The sequence below is a fragment of the Gadus morhua genome, chromosome 4 (assembly GCF_902167405.1).
Source record: "Gadus morhua chromosome 4, gadMor3.0, whole genome shotgun sequence".
Classification (NCBI taxonomy): domain Eukaryota; kingdom Metazoa; phylum Chordata; class Actinopteri; order Gadiformes; family Gadidae; genus Gadus; species Gadus morhua.
The window spans coordinates 41,478,861-41,499,109 of record NC_044051.1 but is presented as its reverse complement, the minus strand read 5'-3'; the positions used below and the strand labels follow the sequence as shown (position 1 = coordinate 41,499,109).

The following is a 20,249-nucleotide window of genomic DNA, read 5'->3' as shown; positions in this document are numbered from 1 at the left end:
GGCATTTCCAACTGCAACGTGGAGACAATTTTTCCTCTTTGGGGTTAAATGGTTTGATCCAGATATTTAGGTTTATAGTTGGGGTATTCGGTTAAACGGTTTGATCCAGATATGTAGGGTTATTTCCGTGTATCAGGTTAAATGGTTTGATCCAGATATGTAGGGTTATAGTGGGGGTATCACCTCGTTACCTTGGTGCTTGAGCTCTGAGCAGCATTGGTGCTAGGGCTCTCAGCACCGTGGGTGCTAGGGCTCTCCGCACCATGGGTGCTAGGGCTCTCAGCACCATGGGTGCTAGGGCTCTCAGCACCGTGGGTGCTAGGGCTCTCAGCACCGTGGGTGCTAGGGCTCTCAGCACCGTGGGTGCTAGGGCTCTGAACTGAACTGAAAGAGACACCCTGACAACAGTAAAATCTCCTCAAAACACATGTTCCCACTGGCCTGCTCGCTATAATGACCCCCTACCGTGGGTTCCCCTCGTATCCCCATTGAGCTACTGTTCTTACCCCCTCCTACCTGGGTCTCCTCACTGTTCTTACCCCCTCCTACCTGGGTCTCCTCACTGCTCTTACCCCCTCCTACCTGGGTCTCCTGACTGCTGTTCTTACCCCCTCCTACCTGGGTCTCCTCACTGTTCTTACCCCCTCCTACCTGGGTCTCCTCACTGCTGTTCTTACCCCCTCCTACCTGGGTCTCCTCACTGCTGTTCTTACCCCCTCCTACCTGGGTCTTCTCACTGTTCTTACCCCCTCCTACCTGGGTCTCCTCACTGTTCTTACCCCCTCCTACCTGGGTCTCCTCACTGTTCTTACCCCCTCCTACCTGGGTCTCCTCACTGTTCTTACCCCCTCCTACCTGGGTCTCCTCACTGTTCTTACCCCCTCCTACCTGGGTCTCCTCACTGCTGTTCTTACCCCCTCCTACCTGGGTCTCCTCACTGCTGTTCTTACCCCCTCCTACCTGGGTCTCCTCACTGTTTTTACCCCTCCTACCTGGGTCTCCTCACTGTTCTTACCCCTTCCTACCTGGGTCTCCTCACTGTTCTTACCCCCTCCTACCTGGGTCTCCTCACTGTTCTTACCCCCTCCTACCTGTGTCTCCTCACTGTTCTTACCCCCTCCTACCTGGGTCTCCTCACTGTTCTAACCCCCTCCTACCTGGGTCTCCTCACTGTTCTTACCCCCTCCTACCTGGGTCTCCTCACTGTTCTTACCCCCTCCTACCTGGGTCTCCTCACTGTTCTTACCCCCTCCTACCTGGGTCTCCTCACTGCTGTTCTTACCCCCTCCTACCTGGGTCTCCTCACTGCTGTTTTTACCCCCTCCTACCTGGGTCTCCTCACTGTTCTTACCCCCTCCTACCTGGGTCTCCTCACTGTTTTTACCCCCTCCTACCTGGGTCTCCTCACTGCTGTTCTTACCCCCTCCTACCTGGGTCTCCTCACTGTTTTTACCCCCTCCTACCTGGGTCTCCTCACTGCTGTTCTTACCCCCTCCTACCTGGGTCTCCTCACTGTTCTTACCCCCTCCTACCTGGGTCTCCTCACTGTTCTTACCCCCTCCTACCTGGGTCTCCTCACTGTTCTTACCCCCTCCTAACTGAGTCTCCTCACTGTTCTTACCCCCTCCTACCTGGGTCTTATATCTTGTTTTGATCATGGTGTTGGCGATGCAGCTCTTGCGGTTTTTGACTCTAGATTTTTGGTGTTTCATGAATTGTAAGGTGACCTTGGGTGTCATGAAAAGCGCCTTGAAATAAAATGTTATTCAATGTAATGATTATTATTATTAATGTTATTAATAATATTAAACATAAACTGCAGATCAACAGCAGAATAACTCGGTGGAAGAGATGCAACACTATCTTGTTATATCAGCATGTCATTTTACACCAATTCACTGTCTTTATTACTATTAGACCAATCTTATTGCTGTGGAAAAAAGGAAATAGTCATGAACATTTTGAATCTGTGACATGCAGTCTTTGTCACGACCAGCTTCTCCAACCACAAGTTATGAAGCCACTAAATATCATGAAGTTGATAGTTCAACAGGAAATATTGACAGGTTCCCATTGTCACCATCCACTAACTGATGTCTTCTGTTGTTTTCTCATTTAGGATCTGCTGCTGTCGAGTGCCAACAAAAAATCAAGTCTAATTTAAAGATGAAGTTACGTTGTGTGTTCGAGGGAATCGCTAAAGCAGGACGTCCAACACCTCTGAATGAGATCTACACAGAGCTCTTCATCACAGAGAGAGGCAGTGGAGAGGTCAACAAGGAACATGAGGTCACACTGATTGAAACGGCTTCCAGGAGACCAGTCAAGGTGGAAACACCAATTAAATGTGAAGACATCTTTAAACCCTTACCTGGAAAAGATGAATCAATCCGGACAATAATGACAACTGGAGTGGCCGGCATTGGTAAAACCATCTTAACACACAAGTTCACTCTGGACTGGGCTGAAGGCAAAGCTAACCAAGACATAGACTTCACGTTTCTCTTAACTTTCAGAAAGCTGAATTTACTAACAAAGAATGAGTTTAGCTTAGTGGAACTTATTCATCACTTCTTTAGTGAGCCCAAAGATGCAGGAATCTGCAGATACGACCTGTTCCAAGTTGTCTTCATCTTAGATGGTCTAGATGAGTTTCGAATTCCTCTGGACTTCGAGTGCACCCCGATCTTGACTGATGTCACAAAGTCCACCACGGTGGACGTGCTGCTGACAAACCTCATCAGGGGTGAACTGCTTCCCTCTGCTCGCATCTGGATAACCACACGCCCTGCGGCAGCCAATCAGATCCCTAATGACTGTGTTCACATGGTGACAGAGGTGAGGGGGTTCACCGACCCTCAGAAGGAGGAGTACTTCAGGAAGAGATTCAGAGACAAGGCACTGGCCAGCACAATCATCTCCCACATAAAGAAATCACGAAGCCTCCACATCATGTGTCACATCCCAGTCTTCTGTTGGATCATTGCTACAGTTCTGGAGAACATCTTAAAAACAACCCAGAAAGTAGAAGAGAGGCCCAAGACCTTGACTCAGATGTACAGCCACTTCCTGAGGGTTCAGTCCAAACAGGCGGACAGGAAGTATCGTTCGATAGATGAAAAAGATCCACAGTGGAGTTCAGAGAGCAAGGATATCATTTTTAAACTGGGAGAACTTGCTTTCAACCAGCTGAAGAGAGGCAACCCGATCTTCTACGAGGAAGACCTGGCAGACTGTGGCATCGACATCAAAGCAGCCTCAGTGTACTCAGGAGTCTTCACCCAGATCTTTAGAGAGGAGTTTGGACTGTACCAGGACAAGGTTTTCTGCTTTGTCCATCTGAGCATCCAGGAGTTTCTGGCTGCCCTTTATGTCTTTCTGTCCTTCATCAACGATGGTGTCAATCTGCTCTCAGAAGAACCACCCACCTCTGGGGAAGATAAACTCCTCCTCCTCTACCAGAGTGCTGTGGACAAGGCCTTACAGAGTGAGAACGGACAACTGGACTTGTTCCTCCGCTTCCTCCTGGGCCTCTCTCTGGAGACCAATCAGATTGTCCTACGAGGTCTGCTGGGACAGAGAAGAAGTACCTCACAGACCAATACAAAAACAGTGTCTTACATCAAGAAGAAGATAGATGGAGATCTCTCTCCAGAGAGAAGCATCAACCTGTTCCACTGTCTGAATGAGCTGAATGACCGTTCTCTAGTGAAGGAGATCGAACAGTCCCTGACATCAGGAAGTCTCTCCAGAGACTATCTCTCTCCTGCTCAACTGTCAGCTCTGGCCTTCATCCTACTGACATCAGAAGAGGAGCTGGACGTGTTTGACCTGAAGAAATACTCTGATTCAGAGGAGGGTCTTCTGAGGCTGCTGCCAGTGGTCAAAGCCTCTAAAACGTCTCTGTAGGTTCACTATAAACATGTACACACAATACTCCCAACACATTATACCTTATAGTAGAATATAAAAGTTATGATGACATAAAAAACATCTTTCGAGGTTATCTTATACCATGTATCTCAATATGCACAACGTTATATCGTGTAACAAGGTTGAAAAGTCAAACTCAAAAACGATTTATTATGAATTAAGAAATAAGGAAAGAAAAATGAATATTGTTTAATAATAGTTAAATACAGCTGTATTTAAATATGTAGCTATATATATAAATAATTATTGATACGCATAGATTCATAAATATACGTTTATTATTAATAACAGGTAACCCATTATTTTAAAACATTTTAACCTTGTTCACTACGTTTGGCTACATGGACACTGTTTGGGTTTAACCGTTAGGATGCGTTGACACAGAGACGTCCGGGTCATCTGGGGGAAGGGTGAGAGGTCACGAGTGAGCAGGAAAAAGGAGAGAGAGGGAAGAGACAAAGGAGGAGAGTACTTAATCCTTTGTAGAGATCGCCCAGCTAAATGATATTGAAGCATTTACTTATTAGTTGTAACCAGTAGCGGCACCATATAATTATGATTGCAGGAGCTACGGGGGGCTAGATTGTTTATAGCAGAGGCTGATATATTTTGACGCAAAAAATATTACTACACACTACAATATGATACGAATCAAACATTCAAATCACACAACAAGCAGCAACGGTCATCAACACTTACACAAATGAAAAATATGATTTCATCGTTCAGTTTTGTTACATATAAGTCAGTTCGATGTCTTCATTAATGATATATATAAATATATATATTATTGTGGCGATCATGGCCGGCTTCACCACGTGCCGCATTTGATCCTGGGAGGGTCGGCGGCACCGAGGCAGTCGTGGTTGTGGGCGCTAGGATGTGTGTTTCAGGTGTGTGTGTGTGTTTACATAAAGTCTCTCTCAGGGTGGTGTGGATAATGGGACACGAGAGTGTCAGACTCTTATAACATAGGCTCCTGTCTGGTCGTTCCCGTGCTTCTCGCCACATTATTATTAAAAACATTTAAAATTAAATTAAATATTAGTCATAACAAAATGACTTGGGGTTTTGGGAGGGGGGGCTTGGCCTGTTTCAGGGGGAGCTCAAGCCCCCGCTAGCCCCCTCCCCTTGTAACCGCCGCTGGTTGTAACCCTAATAAACAAAACATCTCTGTAGATGAACTATAGCATGTATTACAATACAACACAAAAAATACATAATACTTCAATAAAAAGTAAAATTAAAATACTATACGAGTCTCAAACACTGCAAAAAACTCCAATATTGAATAAACATAAAGATCTAATGTATATATTAGTTAAATTAATAAGACATCGACTCAATTTTAAGATTTTCAACACAAGTCCTTCATTATGTTGAAATTAAAAGATCTAAGTTACTTTAACGTGTTCTGTTTATTGTGTTTAGGCTGAATGGCTGTGATCTGTCAAAGAGATGCTGTGAAGCTCTGGCCTCAGTTCTCAGCTCCAGCTCTAGTCTGAGAGAGCTGGAGCTGAGTACCAATGATCTGCAGGATTCAGGAGTGAAGCTGCTCTCTGCTGGACTGGGGAGTCCACACTGTACACTGGAAACTCTCAGGTCAGTTTCACTCAATGGTCAAACAGTTCCACCACAATTTCCCCATCAGAGGACCAGTATTGATCTGCTGTGCCCCAGTATTGATCTGATGTGCCCCAGTATTGATCTGCTGTGCCCCAGTAAAATCTCCCGTTCGAGTTTTAACAAGGTCCATATTTGACAGTGGATTAATTTAGTTTGATAATAAAGGTCAAATAATGGATTATTTTCTAATCCACGACATCAAAGAAATGCAGTTTAACCCAAAATACAAGCTGAGGCGCGCACCTTGCGGTCCGGGTCCGTACACCGCGCCGTGCACATTACTGTCCGTGCACGGCAGTGTGCATGTCGTAGACGGTGCACCGCAGCGCGCACGCAGCAATCCAGTGATCCTGGTTAATTTAATAGTCTCATAGATAATTGCTGCCTTGTATTCTTTTTTTTCACATTTCCCACCCATGCAGTTTAGTGTTAAATGTTCTGTAATTAAAATAAACATTGCCCGGATGTACACACAGCGTTGTTTAGGTTTTTTTAGTCAGAGAAGCTACGTAGGCAGTGTATACCGTTACCAACCCCCGTTTTGAGTCACTGGATCCACCCCCCCTCTGCGCTCCGGGACCTCCCACTTTACAAATTAACGTTATCTCTGATAGGGGGTCTGTTTCTGTTTTTACCACCAGCGCCGTGACATCTCTTTCCTCACTAACCAACTCTTTATCCTCCTCCTCCTCCTCCTCCTCCTCCTCCTCCTCAATCAAATACCTACTAATAATAACCGGCTGCAGATTGGATAATATACTCCAATTAGAATTATTCTTCTTCTCTGGGTCATCCTGAATAGTGCATTTCTTTACATGCTCTTGAATAGTGCTGCGGTGACATTTAAATGAAACTTTGCACAAAGTACAAACCAGTGTTTTAGTTTTCTGATTAAAGCAGAGTGTCTTCAGGGGAACTTAAGTGGGTCGTGTTTCCAAATAAAGCGATCAAGCTGGCGCTGCAATACAGCCGCTATTTAACCCAGCACTGAACTAAACCTTGGCAGTCTGCGTGCATCGCAGCGCCATTACCACTCATCTTATCAAACACAAGACCTCAATCTGTCTCTATTTGTGTTGCCATGACAGTAAAAGGTGTACCTTGGATTCACCGTGTTAATGATGGTATAAGGTGTTTGTTTTATAGATTCCTATTCTATTCATAATCATGTAGTCAGACAGTAAGGTGGACTTTAGAGTAAAGTTTAATCATTTTTCTTCTTAGAACTGAGTATTTTTATGGACATTTTCCGGAGTTTGCTGAATCTTTAGTTATCTGAATTCTAAATTAGTCATATTTAAAAAATCTACTGTATTGACATTTAGGTAAACTAATAAAACATTTCTAATAACAAATTTCAAATGCAAAATGAATCACAGTTCCTAACGTGTTCTGTTTATTGTGTGTGCAGCCTCAATGGCTGTCATCTGTCAGAGAGATGCTGTGAAGCTCTTGCCTCAGTTCTCAGCTCCAACTCCTCTAGTCTGAGAGAGCTGGAGCTGAGTACCAATGATCTGCAGGATTCAGGAGTGAAGCTGCTCTCTGCTGGACTGAGGAGTCCACACTGTACACTGGAAACTCTCAGGTCAGTTTCACTCAATGGTCAAACAGTTCCACCACAATTTCCCCATCAGAGGACCAGTATTGATCTGCTGTGCCCCAGTAAAATCTCACGTCTGAGTTTTAACAAGATCCATATTTGGCAGTGGATTAATTTAGATTGATATTAACGGTAAAACAATGGATTATTTTCGAATCCACAACGTCAAAGCAACATTGTTTAACCCAAAATACAAGCTGAGGCGCGCACCTTAAGGTCAGGGTCCGTACACCGCGGCGTGCACATTACTGTCGGTGCACGGCAGTGTGCATGTCTTAGCCGGTGCACTGCGGCGCGCACGCAACAATCCGTTGATCCTGGTTCATTTAATTGTCTCATAGATAATTGCTGCTTGTGAAAACGATTGTTGCCATGTATTCTTTTATTTTACATTTCCCACCCATGGACGTTCTGTAAATAAAATAAACATTGCCCGGATGTACACACAGCGTTGTTTAGGTTTTTTTAGTCGGAGAAGCTACGTAGGCAGTGTATTCCGTTACCAACCCCCGTTTTGAGTCACTGGATCCACCCCCCCTCTGCGCTCCGGGACCTCCCACTTTACAAATTAACGTAAGCACTGATAGGGGGTCTGTTTCTGTTTTTACCACCAGCGCCGTGACATCTCTTTCCTCACTAACCAACTCTTTATCCTCCTCCTCCTCCTCCTCCTCCTCCTCCTCCTCAATCAAATACCTACTTATAATAACCGGCTTCAGATTGGATAATATAATCCAATTAGGATTAATCTTCTTCTCTGGGTCATCCTGAATAGTGCATTTCTTTACATGCTCTTGAATAGTGCTGCGGTGACATTTAAATGAAACTTTGCACAAAGTACAAACCAGTGTTTTAGTTTTCTGATTAAAGCAGAGTGTCTTCAGGGGAACTTAAGTGGGTCGTGTTTCCCAATAGAGCGATCAAGCTGGCGCTGCAATACAGCCGCTATTTAACCCAGCACTGAACTAAACCTTGGCAGTCTGCGTGCATCGCAGCGCCATTACCACTCATCTTATCAAACACAAGACCTCAATCTCACTCTATTTGTGTTGCCATGACAGTAAAAGGTGTACCTTGGATTCAGTTTCTTAATGATGGTATAAGGTGTCTGTATTATTATATTCCTATTATATTCATAATCATGTAGATAGACAGTAAGGTGGACTTTAGAGTAAAGTTAAATATTTTTTTCTTCTTAGAACTGAGTATTTTTATGGACATTTTCTGGAGTTTGCTGAATTTTTAGTTATCTGAATTCTAAATTAGTCATATTTTGAAGATCTACTGTATTGACATTTAGGTAAACTAATAAAACATTTCTAATAACAAATTTCAAATGCAAAATTAATCACAGTTCCTAACGTATTCTATTTATTGTGTGTGCAGCCTCAATGGCTGTGATCTGTCAGAGGAATGCTGTGAAGCTCTGGCCTCAGTTCTCAGCTCCAACTCCTCTAGTCTGAAAAAGCTGGACCTGAGTACCAATGATCTGAAGGATTCAGGAGTGAAGCTGCTCTCTGCTGGACTGAGGAGTCCACACTGTACACTGGAAACTCTGAGGTTAGTTTCACTCAATGGTCAAACTGTTCCACCACAATTTCACCATCAGACGACCAGTATTGATCTGCTGTGCCCCAGTAAAATCTCACGTCTGAGTTTTAACAAGATCCATATTTGGCAGTGGATTAATTTAGATTGATATTAACGGTAAAAACAATGGATTATTTTCGAATCCACAACGTCAAAGCAACACAGTTTAACCCATAATACAAGCTGAGGCGCGCACCTTAAGGTCAGGGTCCGTACACCGCGGCGCGCACATTACTGTCGGTGCACGGCAGTGTGCATGTCTTAACCGGTGCACCGCGGCGCGCACGCAACAATCCGTTGATCCTGGTTCATTAAATAGTCTCATAGATAATTGCTGCTTGTGAAAACGATTGTTGCCATGTATTCTTTTATTTTACATTTCCCACCCATGGACGTTCTGTAAATAAAATAAACATTGCCCTGATGTACACACAGCGTTGTTTAGGTTTTTTTAGTCAGAGAAGCTACGTAGGCAGTGTATTCCGTTACCAACCCCCGTTTTGAGTCACTGGATCCACCCCCCCTCTGCGCTCCGGGACCTCCCACTTTACAAATTAACGTAAGCACTGATAGGGGGTCTGTTTCTGTTTTTACCACCAGCGCCGTGACATCTCTTTCCTCACTAACCAACTCTTTATCCTCCTCCTCCTCCTCCTCCTCCTCCTCCTCCTCAATCAAATACCTACTTATAATAACCGGCTTCAGATTGGATAATATAATCCAATTAGGATTAATCTTCTTCTCTGGGTCATCCTGAATAGTGCATTTCTTTACATGCTCTTGAATAGTGCTGCGGTGACATTTAAATGAAACTTTGCACAAAGTACAAACCAGTGTTTTAGTTTTCTGATTAAAGCAGAGTGTCTTCAGGGGAACTTAAGTGGGTCGTGTTTCCCAATAGAGCGATCAAGCCGGCGCTGCAATACAGCCGCTATTTAACCCAGCACTGAACTAAACCTTGGCAGTCTGCGTGCATCGCAGCGCCATTACCACTCATCTTATCAAACACAGGACCTCAATCTCACTCTATTTGTGTTGCCATGACAATAAAAGGTGTACCTTGGATTCAGTGTGTTAATGATGGTATAAGGTGTTTGTTTTATTGATTCCTATTCTATTCATAATCATGTAGTCAGACAGTAAGGTGGACTTTAGAGTAAAGTTAAATATTTTTTTCTTCTTAGAACTGAGTATATTTATGGAAATTTTCTAGAGTTTGCTGAATTTTTAGTTATCTGAATTCTAAATTAGTCATATTTTGAAGATCTACTGTATTGACATTTAGGTAAACTAATAAAACATTTCTAACAACAAATTTCAAATGCAAAATGAATCACAGTTCCTAACGTGTTCTGTTTATTGTGAGTGCAGCCTCAATGGCTGTGATCTGTCAGAGAGATGCTGTGAAGCTCTGGCCTCAGTTCTCAGCTCCAAGTCCTCTAGTCTGAAAAAGCTGGACCTGAGTACCAATGATCTGAAGGATTCAGGAGTGAAGCTGCTCTCTGCTGGACTGGGGAGTCCACACTGTATACTGGAAACTCTCAGGTCAGTTGTCAGCCTCTTCTTCAAACTGGTTATTCTAGCTTCCAGTAAGTGCTGCTCCTGCCTCATTTCTGTTGCTCTTTTCTCTGCTGACAAAACACTCCCTGGTTCTACACAATGTTAGAACCTGTGAAGAAACGGTCTTAGCGTACCAAACACAGCAGACTTCTCCTGACTCTAACCAAACAATATCTCATTGAGTTGTAGCTATTGAGAAAGGAGCATTTGTTTAAGATCCTGTCACATCCAAGTGAAGGCAGTTCTGCTGTCTGTGATGTCATCTCCCCACTTCCTCTTCCTGTTCTCAGACTCTCAGGGTGACACAGCTTTGTCTCCATGAAGTATCAATAAAGCTTTTACTTGTCTTCAATGTTGAATGAATACACTTTATAAATGTGGTTACTTTAGTAGAAACTGCTCTCAACCAGATACAATAAATTGTGTGTGTGTGTGTGTGTGTGTGAGTGTGTGTGTGTGTGTGTGTGTGTGTGTGTGTGTGTGTGTGTGTGTGTGTGTGTGTGTGTGTGTGTGTGTGTGTGTGTGTGTGTGTGTGTGTGTGTGTGTGTGTGTGTGTAGCTTGTCTGGCTGCCTGGTCACACAGGAAGGCTGTGCTTCTCTGGCCTCAGCTCTGAGCTCCAACCCCTCCCATCTGAGGAAGCTGGACCTGAGCTACAATCACCCAGGAGACTCTGGAGCTGCGCTGCTCTCTGCTGGACTGGAGGATCCACTCTGGAGACTGGACACTATCAGGTATGGAGAGGACAGCTCACCACTCAGGGACAAAGAGTCCTTCAAGGATTGAAGCTGCTGCTAGATGAAGTGGTTTGAAGAGGCAGCTGTCACTCATGTTGTGTAGAACGTTATGAGACAGCAGATGATGAAGGTGAATGTTTCAACATGCTGCTCTCACTGTGTTTCCCCCCCAGTGTGGAGCACGGTGGAGTGTGGAGGCTGAAACCAGCTCTAAAGAAGTGTAAGTGTCTGTTTGATTCATCACCTCACACACTCACTATTGAGATGGAAAGTCCATCCACACAGCAGGAAGTGAGGTCACATCCTACTGGGAATGAAGATGATGGCTGACATCATGTATCTTACGTATATTAATACTGTCCACCATCACAGTCACCGGGCTGAGGGGGGAGGAGTGTGGGGGTGGGGGGGTGAAGGAGAGGGGGGGTGACCGGGTTAGGGGCCGGTGAGGGGGAGGGGAAGGGGTGAGCGAGAGGCTGAGGGGGTCGGGGCTGAGGGGGAGGACTAGGGGGGAGGGAGGGGCCGGGCTGAGGGGGGAGGAGTGTGGGGGTGGGGGGGTGAAGGGGCTGAGGGGGAGGACTAGGGGTGAGGGGGGGGGGGGGGGGGGGAGGGGCCGGGCTGAGGGGGGAGGAGTGTGGGGGTGGGGGGGTGAAGGGGTTGAGGGGGGGGTGACCGGGTTAGGGGCCGTTGAGGGGGAGGTGAAGGGGTGAGAGAGAGGGGGCTGAGGGGGGGGGGAATGAGGGGGAGGGGGCTGAGGGGGAGGACTAGGGGGGAGGGGGAGGGGGGATGACCGGGCTGAGGGGGGGCTGAGGGGGGGGGGGGTGACCGGGCTGATGGGGGGGTGAGGGGGAGGGGGAGGGAGGTGACGGGGCTGATGGGGAGGCCTAGGGGTGAGGGGGAGGGGGAGGGGGGGTGACGGGGCTGAGGGGGGGCTGAGGGTGAGGACTAGGGGTGAGGGGGAGGGGGGGTGAACGGGCTGAGGGGGGGATGAGGGGGAGGGGGAGGGGGCTGAAGGGGCTGAGGGAGGAGGGGGAGGGTTGTGACCGGGTAGTGAGGGGAAGGGGAAGGGGGGGTGACGGGGCTGAGGGGGGGATGAGAGGGAGGGGGCTGAGGGGGGGATGAGAGGGAGGGGGATGAGGGGGGTTGGTGAGGGGGAGGGGGCTGATGGGGAGGGGGCTGAAGAAGAAGAGAGAGCGATCACAAAAAGAAAGAGAATAAAAAGAAGAAGAGCAGCCTGGATCCAAGGAGAGATGTTTGTTGTTGATGTTTTCATAATATTGTTGTTGATGTGTTCATAACGTTATTGTTGAGGTGTGTGTATCTATGTATGTGTACATATGTACATGTATGTATGTGTTCATATCTATGTATATGTACACAGAGCGCAGGAGAACAGTACTAGTGATGATGATGATGATGAGGATGAAGAGCGGTTCAGCAGCTCATCATGTCTGGTTCTCCCTCAGATGCCTGTGACCTCACACTGGACCCCAACACGGCCAACAGACGACTCTCTCTGTCTGAGGACAACAGGAAGGTGACGCTGGTTGGAGAGGACCAGTCGTATCCGGATCACCCAGACAGATTTGACTCCTGGCCCCAGGTGTTGGGTAGAGAGGCTCTGACTGGCCGCTGTTACTGGGAGGTAGAGAGGGAAGGAATGGTTGAGATAGGAGTGACATACAGAGGAATCACAAGGAGAGGACGGGGTGGTGACAGCAGGCTTGGATATAACAACAAGTCCTGGGTTCTTTATTGTCATGCTGGTCGTTACTCTGCCCAGTACAACGGTACAGAGACAGACCTCCCTCTCCGCCCCGCTGGCTCCACCAGAGTAGGAGTGTATCTGGACCGGCCTGCTGGCTCTCTGTCCTTCTACAGAGTGTCCCCAGGTGGAGGAGGGTCCTCAGACACACTGACACACCTCCACACCTTCTGCTCCTCCTTCACCCAGGAGGACCTCCTCCCGGGGGTGAGGGTAGAGTGGGGGGTCAGGGGGGGGTCAGCCTCTCTGTGTCGGTTGTAGAAAAAAAAAAGGGACCTCCTGACTGAGCATGGCCCCTGCACACACACACACACACACACACACACACACACACACACACACACACACACACACACACACACACACACACACACACACACACTGACTAACACCTGTGTGTCTATAACTTACTTGTGTGTGTGTGTGTGTGTGTGTGTGTGTGTGTGTTAGTCAGTGTGTGTGTGTGTGTGTGTGTGTGTGTGTGTGTGTGTGTGTGTGTGTGCGCAGGGGCCCCGCTCAGTCCGACGAGGAGGTCCCTTGGCGTGTGTGTGTGTTAGTCAGTGTGTGTGTGTGTGCGTGTGTGTGTGTGTGTGTGTGTGTGTGTTAGCATGCGTGCAGGCGTTATTCGATTGCCTGGTAACCATGGTCACTAATATTCACACTGGTTTCAATAATACATTTGATGGTACAGTGGAATCCGCTTATAGTGGTCACGTTTGTCCAGAGCCAATTTGAACACTATAAGCGGATGATTACTAAAACCGAATTTACCGTTATTTCACTTATTTTTTATGCAGAATATAATTTGTATGGTTTTTCAATGAGAACAATGAAATGAAACGGATAGCTTCCACATTTACTGAATTAGATGCTTTCCTCACTGTACTCCTGTCTCATCCTGACCCACTGTTGCTCGAGCCACTCGTCGCGTGACACAGTGTCAGCCTCAGCAGCCTCTCCGTGCAGCTTCTTAAACACAATGTTCTCCCTCTTTTTAAATCGCTCAAACCAGCCGCTAGAAACTTTGAAACTCTCCTCTCCGAGACTTGTTGCTAATGACTCAGCCTTCTCCCTGACCAAGGGTCCGCTCAGCGGAGCGTTGCGAGACCGGGCTTAATCAATCCACTTCACCAGGGCAGCCTCAACCGCAGGTGCTTTGCCCGGGCGCCGTCGTTTTCGGTCTCCGTCGTTAGCCTTCATGACTGTCTCTCGTTGCTTAATTAGACTCCACAAGGTAGCCTGATGAATGCCAAGCTTCGCCGCAGCATCTCGTTGGCTCATTTTTGGCAACTTATCATATGCCTCGAGGAGATTACGTTTTTCATTCATAGAAAATGATTTCCTTTTTCCAGCCATGATTCGCAAGCTAGTTCTAGCTGCCTGGTCGTCAACTCTTTACGTTAGCTAGCTAGGCAGAAGCAGACGTCCAGAAAGGAATCATGGTAAAAAATAACAATAACTACACTTAATAATAATAATAATAATTTTTAATAATTTTAAAATTATTTTTGCACATGTTTACATTCATAAAATGGCCAAAAATGAACATTATAAGCGGATTTCTTGATTACTATAAACAAATTATTTAAACAGCATTTGTATAGAAATGATTCGGTCCCAAGCCTTTTGAACACTATAAGCGGTTGATTACTATATCCGTGACCACTATAAGCGGATTCCACTGTATTTCCCATCGTTGCTGAGCAAGAGTTTCGTTCTAAAGTTCAGTGATTGAAACCAATAAAAGCCCGGGCTATGGAAGTGTCACGGTACCACTGTCATGCACCTCCCCGATGTCAAGTGGACCGGGTTGAATTCACTGCGGGTCTCTCTTCTTATATCCATCTCACCAAAGATATTTCATTACTGTCCTTATCAACACTCTCTGATCTCACTAAAAGGCTGGCAGCACAACACCGCAATAATGACGAGATGCGCTGTGCGTAGAGAAGAAAGAATACCCACGTTGAATTTGCAACATTTGGCAAAAAATTATTCTAAATCTGCCCATATATGGACACGCCAGAATTGTTGCATCTGTGGCTGCAGGTAATTTAATCACAAAGAAGTATACTCTACGGGGCTATTTTCATCATTATTATTATTATTTTAATTTTTTTAGACGGCACAGCGATCCAGGGCTATTCCCAAAGATCCGGGGCTATAGCCTCGAATGCTCGAATGCTGTCGCCTCGGATGGGTCCTTCAATCTGATTGGTAGTCACACTGGAGATTAGTTTTCCCCCCCTTTTCGGGGATAATGTTCCCCGTTTTGATCTCGGACGTTTGGTTCACTTTTTTATCCACACCTTTGTGTCCTCAGCGTCTCTGTGAAAATTATAATCTCTCTCGCTCTTGCTCTCGCTCTGAGTCTGATGACACACGTGAACACAAACATGCATATGTGAACACACACACGCGTATATTACCACGCACACACATGCAAGCGCACACACGCATATATGAATTAACATAAAGACACACACATATAAACATACTATACTATATAGGAACCCAAACACGCAGGCACACAAACACGTGTATGTGAACACAAACAAACACGTATATATGAACACACACACGCGCGTACATATTATAAACACTCAAATATACACGCAGACACACACATGCAAACGCGCGCACACATGCACACGCCGCACGCGCATCTATGAACACACACTTACTCAAGTTATGAACACACACTTACTCAAGTTATGAACACACACACTTACTCACATATGAACACAGACACGCACAGACTACACACACATGTATATATAAACACACACACACACACACACTGTGTTTTGATGATTTATATTCATGTACTCAACTATAATCCAAATGCTACATTTTCTGGGGCTTCTTAAAGTTGATCTTGATTAACCATGAAAGGAATACATTTTTTAAATCTTTACAAAGACTATATTTCTAATGTTTCTGATTGATTGGTGGTAAATTGTAACATTTTTATGCTACAATATTGTGTCTATTTTCAGACGTTAACAGTTTCATACTGCGGGGCTCTGATATCAGTTTATATTTTGATAAGCCTCACATGATGTAAAGCCGATTTTATATTATATTTGTAATGCAAGCGGTCGAAAAGCTATAGATCATGTTGTGATCACTTTAAACTGAGTATTGATTCCTTGTGTTTTGTGGGGAAAAACACAGCAGCAGAACATGTTCAGTTATCAAAGATATGTGCACACCTGTTTATGATTAGTAATGTCTGCTGCTTCTATTGATTGAGTCCTTGTGTTTATTGTGTTCATGTAAGGGACTGTTCTTCTATTGTTTGAGTCCTTGTGTTTGTGTTCATGTAAGGGACTGCTCATCTATTGTTTGAGTCCTTGTGTTTATTGTGTTCATGTAAGGGACTGTTTTTCTGTTGTCCTGGTTAATAAAGCATAACGGTGATAAACAACTCAGAGGATCCACTGAATGTTCTCTTGTGTTCAGCAGAGGATCAGTTTACACTTTAAGGTCGGGGGTTTACTGAATAAAAAGCACAACAGAGGCTTCGTCTACACAACATTAATAATCAGGACACCAGCAAGTGCATTTCCACCTCAGACTCATACGCCCGATGAGGGACGGAGTATGGAGAGAGTTCTAGAAGCGGGCCGACAGGAAACAGCCCAGCTACTGGCGTCTCTCCAGAGACGAGCCTTGCAGGCTGGTTGATGCACCACCTCCCCGTCTAACAGGACCCTGAGCCTCCATGTTGAAACACACAGAGGTGTGTGTTTGAGGCGCTGAGCTGCAGAGGAGGAACCTCTCCTTCTCTGGGTGCGTGGGAGGGGGCAGTAGGATGGACGCGTCTGATAAATGAGTCGATAGTAAGATGTGAGGTCGTTTATCAAAGCCATGCTGCAGTCCTGTTATTGCGTGGGGAGCCACTAGGGGGCGGTGAATCCACCTCGGTGGGGTTCACCTTCTGACCAACAGGACCGGGGGGAAGGAGTCTGTGGCCGTTTCTCAATTCGCGTACTTGTGCGTGCTCGTGTGCTCGTGGACTCGTGAAACGTCATCAGTCGTTGCCCGAGCACTGTTCCAATTCGAAGCACGCATCAAGCGAGTACTGTCGTAAAACCCGGAAGTGTTCTTGATGCGTGCTCGATCTCGCCGTTTCACCGAGCATGCATCGGAGGTGGCTCGTGTGTGCTTGCAACCGCTATAAATCCCAGGATGCATTTCGCACTCGCAGCAGTACGATGGCGGACAATATGGAGAAGACGCACAAGCACAACTGTAGCTTAAGTTACTCTTAACTTATATATATTTATATAATATATAACATAATAATAATATAAGATAATATATAAATATATATAGATAGATAAAGTCGTGTGTGTATAGCTTATACACATGACAGGTCAGACAGGATACGCATATCTTTTCAATTTTTATTCATTCAGAATATTTACATACTATTTGAAAATGAAAGAGGCTGGGATTTTGTTTTATATCATTTGTTTATATTGTTCAGTACTAGTAGTATATGCCTAAATGAGGCCGTAGCACAGTTAACGGACGAGCAGAGGTGGTGACGTCATCGAGTCCGCTGCTGTTCCAATTGCAGGTACGTACTCGCGTGCTCGCAAGTCTGTGCTTGAAGTACGGACTTGCCAAGTACGTGCTTGCAAGTCATCGAGTCCGTAGCACGCGTGCTAGGAATTGAGAAACGGCCAATAACCAAGTCTCACTCAAGGAGAAGTATCGCGGGAGTTAAGGAAGAGAACGGTGGAAACGTGAATGAGAGCTGGAGAGAAGAGAGTTTGTTAGTTGGACTACAGAAAGCGTAGCTTAGTGTTGTATTCAAGATTTCGATGAAGGAGAGAGGAGATATTAATGACCATAGGGAAATGACCTGCAACAATGAGACTTCCGAGCAAGAGTATTCCTTGAGCGAGACTTGGTTCGACACAATAAAAAACAGACCGGATCAAGCAAAAGGAAAAATCTAAACGTTTTTATTCTCTGTAGAGCATATTTTAATGTTGATAGACAGTGATAACAATCTGAGCATGTCAGTTGAAAAAAACAAGCACTTATAGAGGCCATACATTGACGGGCTCTATATTGCCCAAAAGGATTACACTTCAACCCTTTCGCTGATTACAGCTGCAGCATAATCTGTCAATACATATTCGTGACTCTGAGTCCCTCACCATCTTCCAGTCCCGCCTCAAGACTCATCTCTTCTCCTCTGCCCACCCCTAGATCACTCACTATCCCTAGCCCCATCAACTCAAACTTTTTTTCTTGTTTATCTATTTTTGTGCCCCTATGTAAAGCGCTTTGAGTGTGTGAAAAGCGCTATATCAATTTAATCTATTATAATTATTATTATTATTATTGTTAATACTGGAATAATCTCCAAATAATTGTCTTTACTGGTCCGTAGACCCAAAATGATCGTAAAATGGAAAAAAGCTGGTTTCCCTTTAACAGGGTAAGGGGAAATTTAATAAGATATGCTTAATATGGCCTTTCAGCAATTATAAAGCAATTTAAGGCAGTTGTTGATTTAATGATTTAATTATTTATAATTTAATGTTAAACTTAATATAGGTTACTGCTCAGTGGTACCATAAAATAAGACCAACAGACTCACCTTCGGGTTTCCTTGTTGAGTGGACAATAAGTCGTTTTAATGTCAATGACTTCCTCTGTCTGTGTTTATCCCAACAAATGCCCAAGATATATATCTCTAGCTCTCAAATTTGAAATGCAAAACAATGAGTATGACAGGGAATCCATCCTTCCCATTGATTCCAGATTTGACTCCTTGCCTGCCTGTGATTCCAGACTGATAAGAGGATTTATAACACACATCAAAATAAATAAACATTGTCCCATTTAATTTCAACAGTATTAAAGATATATATAGAGGTTGCTTGCAAAATGGAATCATTTTGTCCCATCAAAAGGATTGTGAGCCATTACAAACAACCGACATTTGTACTAAAGCTGATAAGCCTACAAAATAGACAGAGCTGGGCAGGTCTGTCAGCAATGCCATGGCCTGTATGTAAATAAAGTGTAATTTACATGTTGTCATTTAGCTTTTCAGTGTTTTTATTCAAAGCCACTTACAAGTCGTACTGAGAATCATTCCTAGTAACTGCGCCTTCATTTTATTTATATTTATCTTTTTGATAATCTTGCTTGAAGAGAGTTTAGGGTAAATCGGTAGGTCAGTGAGTTTGGAGCATTTTAACCTCTCTATCTCAGGAACGATTCTCTGGCGTCGTTTGATGACATTGGAAATGGATCATTGTGTTGTACCGATTTCGTCTTGTTTTGCAATAAACAGGTAAACTTCACAGAGCGATGATGTGGATTACTGATGTGGATTAGGAGGAGGGAAATAGTCAGAGCGCAAAAGCTAACTTCATTCATCGGGAATCTACCCTCATTAAGACGAGTGGATGAAGCTTTCAACACAGTTTCATAATAATAATCTGAAATGTGGGATCCATATATACGCAAATGTATGTATGGATATAAGTGTATGTGTGGTTATGTGTGTTTGTGTTTGCATGTCTGTGTATATCTGTGTATAATGATGTGTCTGGTTTGTGTCTGGTGTTTGTGTGTATGTGTGTTTCTGGTGTGTGTGTGTGTGTTTCTGGTGTGTGTGTGTGTGTGTGTGTGTTTTTCTGGTGTGTGTGTGTGTGTGTTTCTGGTGTGTGTGTGTGTGTGTGTGTGTGTGTGTGTGTGTGTGTGTGTGTGTGTGTGTGTGTGTGTGTGTGTGTGTGTGTGTGTGTGTGTGTGTGTGTCACGCCTCCCTCACCTTGACGACCGCATACTCACCCATCAGGCATGAGGCAGTGGCCTCTTTTGGAAACACCCGGCATCCTCGCCTAACCTGCCCGGTGGCTCTGCCCCGCCCCCTCCTGCTCTCAGGAGAGTGGGACGTCATGCCCTCACCTGGGACGCAATCACTCCTCCTCTCTCTCTCTCCCTGGAGGACTCTCTCTCTATGTCCTACTTCTGTGGCAAAAGCCATTTTAATAACTTTAACGCAGAAGTTCTGTAGCTACTCTTCCTTTCCCCCCCCAACCCGCGGATCCTCTTGCTACGTACCTTCAGAGGCTCCCCCCTCCTTCACCCCCCCCCCCCCAGGAGACATGAGCGGCAAGCTCTGGACGGAGGAGCAGTTCAACTGCCCCGTGTGCCTGGACCTGCCCAGCGAGCCGGCCACCATCCCGTGCGGCCACAGCTACTGCATGGGCTGCATCCGGGACTACTGGAGCGAGGCCGACGCCACGGGCACCTACAGCTGCCCGCAGTGCCGGCAGGCCTTCAGCCCCAAGCCCCACCTCTCCCGCAACACCATGCTGGCCGAGGCCGTGGAGCAGCTGCGCACGGGCGCCGCGCTCGGAGCGGAGCAGCGGGCGTCCATCCGCAGCACGCGCGGCGCCGGCG

General features: G+C 45.6%; 2 protein-coding genes across 2 annotated transcripts in view; both read left to right on the top strand.

Moving 5' to 3' along the window:
* LOC115541781 (NACHT, LRR and PYD domains-containing protein 3) overlaps positions 1 to 20,249 on the top strand; it is a 52,628-nt gene that overhangs the window by 6,298 nt on the left and 26,081 nt on the right. Inside the window, exons 3-7 of the mRNA XM_030353621.1 lie at positions 2,120 to 3,905; positions 5,365 to 5,535; positions 6,971 to 7,144; positions 8,546 to 8,719; positions 10,121 to 10,294. Of these exons, the coding sequence (XP_030209481.1) occupies positions 2,120 to 3,905; positions 5,365 to 5,535; positions 6,971 to 7,144; positions 8,546 to 8,719; positions 10,121 to 10,294 (2,479 nt within the window). The remainder of the gene's footprint in view (positions 1 to 2,119; positions 3,906 to 5,364; positions 5,536 to 6,970; positions 7,145 to 8,545; positions 8,720 to 10,120; positions 10,295 to 20,249) is intronic.
* LOC115543087 (E3 ubiquitin-protein ligase TRIM47-like) overlaps positions 19,780 to 20,249 on the top strand; it is a 1,485-nt gene continuing 1,015 nt past the window's right edge. The window contains exon 1 of the mRNA XM_030355643.1: positions 19,780 to 20,249. This exon is cut by the window's right edge and continues 1,015 nt beyond it. Within this exon, the coding sequence (XP_030211503.1) occupies positions 19,952 to 20,249 (298 nt within the window). The 5' untranslated portion in view covers positions 19,780 to 19,951.